General features: G+C 38.2%; 1 protein-coding gene across 3 annotated transcripts in view; it reads left to right on the forward strand.

The window, feature by feature from the left end:
- LOC116512931 overlaps positions 1 to 12,161 on the forward strand; it is an 80,054-nt gene extending 67,893 nt beyond the window's left edge. For all 3 annotated transcript variants that reach the window (XM_032223633.1, XM_032223635.1, XM_032223634.1), the window contains 3 exons: positions 4,103 to 4,226; positions 10,845 to 10,935; positions 11,723 to 12,161. In XM_032223633.1, the coding sequence (XP_032079524.1) occupies positions 4,103 to 4,226; positions 10,845 to 10,935; positions 11,723 to 11,797 (290 nt within the window). In that variant the 3' untranslated portion in view covers positions 11,798 to 12,161. The remainder of the gene's footprint in view (positions 1 to 4,102; positions 4,227 to 10,844; positions 10,936 to 11,722) is intronic.
- Positions 12,162 to 12,402: the final 241 nt, after the last annotated feature.

The raw sequence follows: 12,402 nt of genomic DNA on the forward strand, positions 1-12,402 counted from the left end.
ACAACAGTTCATTTAGTGACCATTTGAAGTTATTGAAAAAAGTGGTTTATGACCATTTTTCACACTTATGACCATTGCAGTATCCCCATGGTCATGTGATTCAGATGCTTGGCAAGTAGCTTATATTTATAAAGTTTGCAGTATTCAAAGATCATGTGATCACTTTTTGCGACCTCCTGACAAGCAAAGTCAATGGTGAAGCCAGATTCAATTAACAACCGTGTTACTAACTTAACAACTGCAGTGATTCATTTAACAACTGTGGCAAGAAAGATTGTAAAATGAGGCAAAACTCACTTAACAATGGTATCACTTAGCAACAGAAGTTTTGGGCTTAATGGTGGTTGAAAGTTAAGACTTCCTGTATTTCTGTCTACATATCTCTTCCTAACACCAGGTTTGAAAAGCTTGCCAATTATTTAAAAATATAAATTAATACAATATGTTTAACCATTGAATTAGTAAAAAGTATTTGGGAGTTACAACGCTTTAAAATATCAATAAATGTTTATAGATTGTGAGACAGTTTAATTATTTTTTGTTTTGTGAATCCAAAAAATTAAAATTAATTTGATTCAGGTAATTTTATGCTATTTCAATAAGCTTTTGCCCTTTGCTGCTTATATTCAAAAAATATTTTTTCCTCTGTAAGGTTTTTGAATTCATCTTAGAATCTGATAATTCCAATGAAACTCTGAACGGAGATTACTGATAATCAGTTTTTATTTTCTGCAGAAAGGAAAAAGACTGGATGGCATTTTTGTCTCCCATCTTAACAGAGCAGGCAAAGAGAGAGAGAAAAACAGGCTTGAGCCTACTGTCGTCATGAAAATAAAAACTTTTTGTCAAACTTCTTATAGTCTTATACAGCTTGCACAGATCGTCATAGTGTTAGAAACATGTTACGCAAACCTCATGATTTTTCTCAGCGCACTGAAAACAATGGACCTTGGAAGAGGAAAGAAATACATTTTCTGGCATATAAAACAGCTTTTTTTAGGGAATGCTGAACACACATTTCAAGTTACAAGCAAGGTTGCTTTGCAGAATTCACTTTTTACTTTTCATAAGTAGTTACTTTACTAGGCTAAGCTTGGCAATTCGCCTAGAGGTTTTATCTATGAAGTTGGCTCATTAGGTTACAATGGAGTTCTCTGAACAGCAATTTAACAAAAGCTGAATTAGGTTACACTCTGTGTATGCTCTAATCCTTCAGGGATCCTTTCACCTCATTTGAGGCAAATAATAATTTGCAAATTTCATTTGGATTGCATTTGCATTCAGATTGTCAAAAAACAGCTAGCTATTACCTGTAAAATCAAAGTAGAATCCATGGTTTTATCTACAGAGGACATGGTAAAGTATAGTTTGTCTCATACAAGGGACATAGAAATAGATTATTAGGTCAGACAGAGAAGGCATACATATGACTTTGTAAGTGTTTTCTGATGCTTTAAAATATTATGTACATTATCTTTCACTAAATCAGAAGACAGCAGACTAATCAGAAGACGAGTGCAGCAACAGTTAACTTTTCATAGTAGAAGTATTATTTCCCAGTATTTGTGAAATAATGATCTATTGACAATTTTCAGCCCTTTACCAGTAGTCCTAATATCAGGAAGGCTTGAAAGGCATCAAATACATGTATCTCTTTTCCAGGTAATCCTTGGGTTAAGATGGCCGTTGGGAGTGTGCTTGCCATCACTAAGTGATGTCATAAAGCACAATGTCATTAACTGCATCATTTAGCAACAGCAATACTGGCAGTCCCACTTGCCATTGTAACCCTAGGACCAAATAATTTTTAAGCAGGTGGGAGTCCCAAGCAATAAGTACAGAAGACTGTGTGGGTTGTGGGGGACAGAGGTGAGCTACAGAGATACAGAGTGTGGGCAGGTCGAGGGGTGGGGGGCTGCAAGTAGGTGTTATACAGCATGGGTGGGGCTGTGAGCAGGATGGTTGCTATGGGTGAACATGATTATGGAATGTAGATGAGTGTAGAAGCTACACAGTGTGAGATTCTTGGGATCTTGAACCCTGTAGTAGGACTCCTTGGGAGGAAAAGTGGCAGGAGCGACTCAACTTCCCTGCCAGCTTCCTCATTGAGTTTGCTTGTGGAAAGCTACCAGGGAAGGTCACAAATTGTGATCATATGACTATGGGACTCTGTAAACCTTATAAGTGCAAGGTAGTTGCCAAGTGCCTGAATCACAATCACTTTATCACTGGGTGGTATGAGCACCATTTATAAGTATTACTCATTCACTTCATTGTAACTTTGAATGATCACTGTAAAAGGATGCCCATAGTGATGCATTAATTGCTAAGATTATTTTTAGGTACAGTAATATGAGCGTGGCTATCTCTGATAATTTTGAGAGTTTCCCCCTATCTGGAGGATATCTACATTGAGACAGCCAATCCATAGAATTGGAATATCAAGAAGCAAAAAATTCTAAACATGTTAGACAATTTATTTCACCTATAATTAGATATTAGTTTACTTAGAAAATTGGTTTGCTTTCCCTCCATAAGATGAGTATATTTGAAGTACTGAGGTATTTGAAACTATTTCAGTTTTTTCATTCAAAAAACTGAAAATGATAGAATTTCACTTTGTGTTCAGCAAATCTAAGGGTATTAGAATAAATATAGACTCATCTAACAGACTTACATGTGATATCATCATACATATGTAAAAAGATTTGTTATTAATTCACTCATCTATATATTGTAGAACTTTCTAAAATGTGTAAGGTAAGAGTCAGTTTTTATTATCACCTAAATTCAACTAATTTGGTTGTGGTTAGGATAAGCCAGATCTTCTTCCTTTGAGTTGCATTTAAAAAAGAAAAATGGAATAGTCTACATTTTGAATCCCAATAAATAGACTTTAATAATCCCAAAACTGCCTGGATCTCTGTTAGTATAAGTGATAGTTGGAAGAAAAATGAAGGGAAACAGCTCTCTGCACCAGGAAAAAACTTGACCCTGCCCATTGTAAATTTTCAGCAGGTCAAACAATGGATACCTTCTTTTAGGTTTGTTTACTAATTCAGCATAATCCTTCTGAACTCATTTAATGCATCTTTAATTGTTCTGAAATAAGAAAGAATGTGGTTTTCTTAACATGTGGTATTTGAATGTTATTATTTTTTGCACTAGTTGGCTTTGAAAGTGCTTTGCAAAATATGATACCTAAATATTTTAAATAAACCAAATATCTTTTCAAACAAATTGTAGATGTAGAATTATATTTTAACATAAAATATTTTGGCTTTTTGTGGATTTGTTTTATTTTTTGCTGGTTATTGTTTTTTATTGTTTTAACATGTATGTCATCAAGATTTACTGAAATAATTGAAGTAGATTATTAATTAAACAAATACTAGTTAGTGCTACAAAGATATATACCATATTTTTCAGAGTATAAGATGCAGCTTTTTCCCTCAAAAAAGAGGCTGAAAATCTGTGTGCATCTTATACACTGAATACAGCATTTTTTGCCTCCTGAAATCCCGCTCCCTTCACCAAAATGGCCATGCACAGCCTGTAGAAGGCTTTCAGAGAACTCGTGGGGGCTGGGGAAGGCAGAAATGAGTGAAAAATGGACCGTTTTTTGCTCAGTTTTGCCACACACACCCCAGCCCCCAGGAGTACTCTATAAGCCTCCTAAAGACTATGCATAAAATTTTTTGACAAAAAACGGGCCCATTTTTGCAAAAAACAGGTCATTTTTTGCTCGTTTTGCCCCCCCGAGCACTCTGCAAGCGCCCCCCCCCCTCCGGGAGCACTCTGCAAGCCCCTTAAAGGCTATTCATGCCTTTTTGGGGGGGAAACGGGCCCGTTTTTGTGAAAAACGGGCCGTTTTTGGCAGGTTTATAGAGTGCAAAAACTTTTTTTTAATTGCCTCTTCAAAACCTTGGTGTGTCTTATACGCCAGTGCGTCTTATACACCGAAAAATACGGTAGGTTTAATCTTGAGTAGCTGAAGTTTAAAATAATGTGGACGGAATGATTTTTTTTTTGTAAGAATAATAACATTGTTTGGTGATCCATGCAGCATAACAAGTAATTACGTTCTGTTTGTTTATAACAGGTGTCATAGCCCGTCACCCCCTTTACTACCCATACCTCAAGAAAACATTAACTGCTTTGGCTGTAGAAAATTATTTCCAGCATCTTTTAGAAAGAGAACAGCCTGAAGAAATCTTGGTATCACGGTAGGCACTCATTTAATTCAAGTGTTCATGCAGTATTGTTTGATTATATTTAAAAATTTTAAACTACATGAAAATCCTCATGTAAACCAAGGGCTTAGCAATTTGGCAAACAGTATATTGCTCATGCATATACATGTAAGGTCTTGCCTCTCCAATCTTCCCAAGAAAGCAGGACTCTTGAAATTGCAGTTGTTCCAAAAGGAGCTTTTATTGAAAGGTGTGTGATAACAAGAGATCTAGGCAACAACTGAGTTTTTCACTTAAAACCTGCTATTTAAAGCAATGCTAACCAAACCCCACACACACACTACATCATTGTAGGGAAACAGAAACAGAGACTTTATATAGAGATTAATATAGTAATGCAAGAAACAGAAACTTCATGTAGAGATTAGCACAGTAATGCAAGCTGTGACTACAGGCTTCAATAAGCTACAATGGAAAACGGGGTGGACTTGCCGTAATAAGTTAGGGAGTTGTAATTCTATCATGACAGGGTTAATAATACGAATTATGGGGAAAGACCCAATATATTTAGGACCCAACTTTTTAGACTGCTGCAAAGATTTTAGAAATTTGGTGGAAAGGTAAACTTTGTCCTCCACATTATAAGGTTTAGGTTCTGTTCGTTTCTTGTCTGCTTGTGCTTTATAGGCAGCCTTGGTTTAATTCAAGGCTTTCCAGACCACCGGCCAAATGGTTTGCAAATGATCCACTGTTTCAAGGAAGGTATATCTGGTTCATGTGAGAGTAACTCAGGCATAGCATTAAATTCTTGCCCTGTGGCCACTCTAAAAAGGGTAAAACCTGTGATAGCATGAACTGCATTATTATAGGCTACTTCTGCAAAAGGCAGTAGTTCGATTCAGTTCTTCTGCTGATAATAAATAAACACCGCAAGTACTGTTCCAGAACTGAGTTTGTTTATTCCATGGCCCTATTTATCTGCGGATGATGATTAGAACTAAGTTCCTGCTCGGTCCCAAGTAGATTCAAAAAAGCTTTTCAGAACCTGGACATGAATTGGACCCCTCTGTCCAAAGTAATACGTTGTGCGGCCCCATGCAAGCGGTAAATATGGACCAAAAACAGTTTAGCCAAGCTTTAGCCATAGGGATCTTTTGGCATGAGATGAAATGAACCTGTTTTGAGAAAAGATCTGTGACAACCCAGATTACTGTGTTTCCAGAACTCTCTGGCAATTCAACAATGAAATCCATGGAGATCTCTCTCCATGGTGCTGAAGGGTCGGCCACTGGCTGCAGTAGACAAGAGGTTTTCCCCTGCCTACGTTTAGTGGCAGCGCAAATGGGGCAGCTTGCTACGTAACTTTCTATGTCCTTTTTTAATGAGAGCCACCAGAATTGCCATTTCAATAAATGTAGTGTTTTTGCGAAACAAAAGTGACCAGCTAATTTGGAGTCATGACAAGCTTGCATAGTCCTCATCCTTTCCCTAGCTGGGACGTACAGCTTATTTCCCACCCAAGATAACCCCTCTTTTATTATGCAAGTATGTTTATTGGCACTAAACCACTCATCCGTTTCTAAGTTTTTTAAAAAAATCTGTGGTGGTGGCATTGTCTAAGGTGGAGGGGTCATTCTTCACCTGAGAGCATGTGACGATCTTTACTGCTAATTAGGAGGTTGGGGGTCATGGGCTTAATTACTTCCAACTTGACACTCTTATATTGTGATTCTCTGGGCAAAGCATCTGCCAAAAGGTTTTCCCCTCCCAGTAAATACTTCAAAGTGAAGTTAAAGCATTGGAAGTACTGTGCCCACCGGACTGGTTTTGGAGACATTTTCCGTGGAGCTTTGAGAGCTTCTAAGTTCTTGTGGTTGCTCCATACTTGGAAAGGTATTTTACTCCTTCCAAGAAATGTCTCCAAGTTAGGAGTGCCCACCTAACTACAAAAGCCTCCTTTTCCCATATTGCCCATCTCTTTTGTGTGAAATCTTCCACTGATTCAATCCTTCTCTAGTTATTTGTCGTATTGGTGGATCATGAACAATAATGTTCAATGCTTCTTTTACAACCAGACAATTCAGAGATAAGAAAAAAGTAAAATATTTCACCGCTGTTATGAAAACTATTCAATTAAAATGTCTGATTACAGTAAACTTTTATTTTAGTAATGAAACCATGGACTTTTTGTTCTTTTAATAATGTATTGATAGGGTAATGTGAATAGAATTAGAAGAAACTTGCAAAAGAAAGAACACTTTTGTGTATGTCTTAAGAATTAGAAGGAATTATATTCACATGTTTTAAGCTTCCTGAAGCTTCTTATTAACTGTGATAAACACTCTGTTCCTAAAGGAACAAGAACAAATGGAAACAATTGTTCCATTGAACAAAAAGTTACATAAAAATATTAGTTGTAAAATGAAAAGATGGATATCATTCTTGTATACTATCAGCATAATTTTTGTGTTTTTCAAATTTCCAATTATATTAAATAACTTTTTAAATATAAAAATTTAACTCCTACTGTCTAAAACCATTTTGAAATGCATGTGAACAGTTAGATGCTCTCTATTATCTGTTTCACAGTCAGCCAGTCTGTTCATGGAGAAGGTGTTGAAAGCCATAGCATATTTAACCTGAATACATTTATAATGTTTCACTTGATTGATTTCTATGTAAATCTTTTACTTCAAAATGGGTAAATCAGGTATCTTCATTTCCACATATTTTTTTACACAATGCTTAAACATTTGCTTTAGGAACCACTCAAATAAAGCAAGACTACAGTTTTCTATCAATCGTCAGTTAATGTCCCAAATGAGTTCATGATTTTTTATTCTAAGATGATAAGTAAAGATTGTGTTGTTAAAGTTTGGTGAGTCACCATATTAAATTTTTTTTTAGGTAAATTACATTTAAGCGAATATTATTTTCAAAATGGGAACTTAAGATACCATGAGAAGTAATTGAATCTGTGATATTATACATAGGTAACTGTTAAATTGGAAGTATCTAGGCTGAAATGAATGAAGGAATAAAGTCAAAGTATGATTGTCAACTATCCTTTGTCATACCAAGGAAAAGATATGAAAATTCTGTTCAAAAGCAAATTATTTTCAGAGAGACATGAAATAGTAGTGATGAGGACCAATATATTACCCTCTGTTCTAGAAAAATCTGCTGGTTATTCCAGGACATTCCTAATTGGTGTTTCTAACAATGTTCTCCATTTAGAGACAGATGTCAGCTCCGGCCAGCCCAGAGGCCTGGAGCTGCCATTCAGGGGAGATGACTGGGCAAGCTATCAAGACTCACTGTCCCACCTCCACAAACTGAAGAAACTCCCGTTAACAATTCATGATTAATTGCTGGGTGGTTTTTGCTCTGGGTCACAAGGTGATGGTTGTGCGCACCCGCGGGGTGCGGTTTATCTTAATTACCAATATAGCTATAAAAGGTGGTAGGAAGCACAGGGTGGCAGCTCTGACAATTTATGCATTGTCTTGGTGCTTTGTTGGTCAGTTTGTGCTGAAGGAAGAATACAAACTGCAGTTACAAACCATTTCTGTATTTGGCTGGTTTCATTAACCCTTCGGAACCTGACAGTTTGTCAGAGCTGCCACCCTGTGCTTCGCCAGTTCATCACGTCCTTTGCCCAAGCAGCCCTTCCACTAACCGACCTCTTACGCAGCAGACATCTCATGGCAAACCCTCGACCGGGAAGCCCAGTTGTGTGGACAACACAGTGTCAGCAAGCGTTTGAGCATCTGAAGACCTTGTTTGCACAAGAGCTGGTATTGAAACATCCAGAGCCCTCTAAGCCATTCGTGGTTCAGGCAGACGCCAGTAATGTGGCGGTGGCTGCAGTTCTCTTACAAAAGAACAATGAAGGAGTCCTACAGCCGTGTGCCTACACCTCAAGGAAGTTGAGAGGGACTGAACGCAACTGGCCCATTTGGGGGAAGGAGGCATTTCTGGTCTTGTGGGCCCTGTTGACGTGGCAGCATTTACTGGAAGGGGGAGGGATACCCTTCGAGGTCTGGATGGACCACAAGAATTTGGAGGCCCTCCAGACCCCGTGAAGATTGTCGCCAAAACAAGTTAGATGGGCCCTGGTTTTTTGGTGATTCAACTTCCAATTAAAATATATACCAGGGGCAAGGGCTTCTTAGTTGATGCCCTCTCCTGCAAACCACAGTATCATAATAAAAGGGAGTATCTAATACAGACTATCATCCCAACCTCACAGCCTAGGGTGTTAGCCATTCAACAGGCCCATTGGCACCAAACCTGTATGCCCAGGGGGAGGACCTCTCCAGAGCAATCAAAGCAGCACTCCCAATGGATCAATGGTGTCAAGAAAATCAAACTTTATTAACACAGCGAGAGGGCTTTGCCTGGAAGGGGTCGAAGTTATATGTACCAAGTGTGGTACAAGTGGCCGTGCTGTGGCGCTGCCACGACGTTTGCTCGGTTGGACATTTTGGGTTTCTCAAGACTCTGCATTTAGTAAAACCCCAGTTCTGGTGACCCCACATGAAGAGGGACATAGAGGAATATATAAGGAGTTGTGTTGTTTGCGCTACCATGAAGGCCCGGCCTGGCCGGCCTCCTGATCTTTTACAGCAGATGGCAGATCCAATTCGGCCATTGGAACAGATAGCCATGAACCTCATCATGGATTTACTGGACAGCCAAGGGAATAAGGTCATTTGGATGATAATCTCCAAGCAGGCTCATTTTGTAGCATGTACCGGCCTTCCATCTGCTAGGAAGCTGGCCAAACTGTTTATTGTCCATGTCTATAGACTCCATGTCATCCCCAAAAGGATAATTTCAGACAGGGGAGTGCAATTCACTGCCCAGTTCTGGCGTAGATTCGTGGCAATGGTGGGGTCTTCACAGGGACTTAGTACAGCCTTCCACCCTGCAACAAATGGTACAGCAGAGAGGGCAAACACAATAGTGCAGCGCTACTTGAGATGTTATGTCCAGTACCAACAGACTGATTGGGCTGAACTCCTCTCCTTTGCAGAAGTTGCATATAACAATGCAGTGCACAAAAGTAAGGGATTTACCTCATTTCATGTGGCTACAGGGCAGGAGTTCATCCCAATTCCAGAGTGTCTTCAAGTGCGCCCAGATGACACGACCTCGCAGGAGTGGATAGCCCGGATGCAAACAGTTTGGAAAGTGGTGAGGGATGCGTTATGTCACTCTTTTCCACATATAAAAAGAGTGCCGGTAAAAGCAGATGGTGCAAGGACCTTTCCATGTAGGCCAGAGGGTATATCTTCCACTAAATATCTCAGGCTGCCGTTGCCATGTAAGTAACTCGGGCCTAAATTCATTGGGCCTTTCCCAATCATGTGAGTTATTAACCCAGTCACAGTGCAACTAAGACTCCCCCCTCTACTGGGGAAAACACATCCAGTCTTCCACTTCAGCCTGTTTTGATCAATTCAGGCCTCTGATATCAGAGGAGACCCGCTACGGCCACCAGCCCGTTACTGTAGATGGGGAACAGCACTACATAGTGCAAGATATACTAGATTTCAGTTGGCACATGGGACGGTTACCTTATTTTATGGAAAGGTTATCCCCTGTTGGAGGCATCTTGGGTTCATAGCAAGAACTGTAGGGCACCTCACCTGGTAGCGAGATTCCACCGCAGACATCCCCCAAAACCGGGGGAAAGGGGTCTTTCAACTCCCCAGATGCTGTCTCCATGGTAGGGGGCTGCATGTCAGCTCCAGTCAGCCCAGAGGCCTGGAGCTGCCATTCAGGGGAGACCACTGGGCCAGCTGCCAAGATTCACCATCCCACCTCCACAAGCTGAAGAAACTCCTGCTAACAATCCATGATTAATTGCCGGGTGGTTTTCGCTTGGGGTCATGAGGTGATGGGTGTGCGCATGCGTGGGGTGCGGTTTATTTTAATTACCAATGTAGCTATAAAAGGTGGTGGGAAGCACAGGGTGACAGCTCTGACAATTTATGCATTGCCTTAGTGCTTTGTTGGTCAGTTCGTTGCAAAGGAAGAATACAAACTGCATCTACAAACCGTTTCTGTGTTTGGCTGGTTTCATTAACCCTTCGGAACCTGACAGCAGACATAAAAGGATCAAACAATAGTGACTTCATATTAACAAGATTAAATAGCAACATGGGAGAAAAATAATATTGTAATGTTTCAATAAACTTAGTGAACATGTTTTTCCATAGTTCTAAGTTAGCAATTTATTCTAACAGGTCCAATCATACCATAATAAATTATTTTTGAATCACAGAATCAAATATGTGGAAGGAGTTCATTTGGATATCAGTCTCAGCATGTAACCTGAACCCTATGTCTTGCACTCTTGTGTGCTAGAAAGCAGACCTAGGCTTTCTGTTTCACTTCCAAGTACTTAAAGAGTGCTGTCATAGACCTCATCTTCAAACTCTCTTCATAAAATTTAATTTCTAGTCCCCTGATCAGCCTTGTTACCTTTAAATTTCTGAAAAGTTTCTCAAAAGCTGAATTCATTCAAGGTAAATACTGTAGGTATTACCAACTATATTGTTTTTGCATTTCTGGGTTGTCTTTTTTTAAATTCTCATCACCTTCCTTTAAACAGATAAAGTATGGTATTTTTTATCTTTACAGATATGACTTGCCAGGAATATATGGATTAAATTTCGTTCTAAAAAACTCTCTTGGTGGTGGTGGCACAGCATCTCTGAGAAGTGACCCACAAGTAGGTATCTATTTATGAAGAATCATTCAGCAAAGCAAAGATTTCATAAACTGGCATCAGTTTCAAATACATTATGTATATAGAGGGATATAGAGAAATACAGTCTCTGTATTTATCTCAAAATTGGTTCTAGTTAATAGTAGTTCACAAAACAAAGAAATGTTTAGGATGTTGCCTCTTTAAGATGCAACAGGTCAACTTATTGTTTCTTAGTAACATACTTGAAAAGGGGAATCTAGCTATTATTTTTATGTTACATAGTTCCTTTTGTCAGTCAAGTTTGTATTATATCAGTGAAACATCACTCTCATATAATTAATTCTAGCTCTAAAATTCAGAACTTATTACAGTCAACTTTCAGAAGTGCCCTTTCTACAGATTACTCCCTTTTCCATATTGGCTTTTTGCAAATGAGGAATAAATGCAAGAGGAATGTAAAGTCAGTATTTTAGCCATAGTGGACAATGTGCTGAAATTTTAAATCCCTTGTTCAATCATAACTTCCATGAAATTTTTAAAGTTCATTTTCTCTGTACTGATACAACTGAAGTCCATGCATGTTTGTTATATGTATTATACAAGCCTATGCATGTTATACTAGGAGTAAATCCCAGATTTATAATGCAGGTATCTAAAGGAGCAATAAAAAGACAATGTCATTCAGAAGTAGATTGCACTATTCTACAGGAGAATATGCTCAAAAAGTGACACGTTATTTGAGAAAAGTTTACTTTTTTCCTGGCTGAGTTTGAACTACAGAGTTTTTTTCTCCTTTATTTCTTTACAGGGCAAGGCATTTGGACAAATGCTACTTGACTTCAAGATTAAACATGTTCCAGATTTAAAATCTTTAATAGAATAACATCTTTGTTTTTATTCCATTTTGAAATGGCAATATTTTAAATAAATTTAACAAACCAAAAGTTTTGGTGATGTTTATCATCTAAGGATTTAACCAATTCCTAATGATCAGATATGAGAATGTTCTGAGTAATTCCAGAACTGCTACTTTGTATATCACTGGTATTTCCTGTCTGCTGCATTCGATGATGATCCTGTTTATTTCCTGTGAACATAATTAAGCAATAAATTATAGAATATTTTTCCAAGAGATAACTACTGCTCTCAAATAAAAACTCTTTCTCTGCTGCTTGGTATTACAGATATAAAACTAGGAATACTGTGCATAATTATAACTATAATTATACTATATTCAAACAGGACTGCAAAAAAAAAAAATCAAGAGCTATTTTGGTTATTCAACATAATCTTTATGTTTTTTGATGCGCTGAATCCAAAAATGACCTCTATTTTGTCATAGAACATCACATTTCCTGACAATTTAGGTAACTATGTTAAATAAGGCAATACCTCAAAATAAATGGAAATAGACTTATAAAATTAAAGTTTTATTACAATATTTTCATGAAAATCCTTTTTTGAACTGAAATGAGCTCACCTACACAC

The sequence above is a fragment of the Thamnophis elegans genome, chromosome 9, assembly GCF_009769535.1.
Source record: "Thamnophis elegans isolate rThaEle1 chromosome 9, rThaEle1.pri, whole genome shotgun sequence".
In the NCBI taxonomy this organism is placed as follows: domain Eukaryota; kingdom Metazoa; phylum Chordata; class Lepidosauria; order Squamata; family Colubridae; genus Thamnophis; species Thamnophis elegans.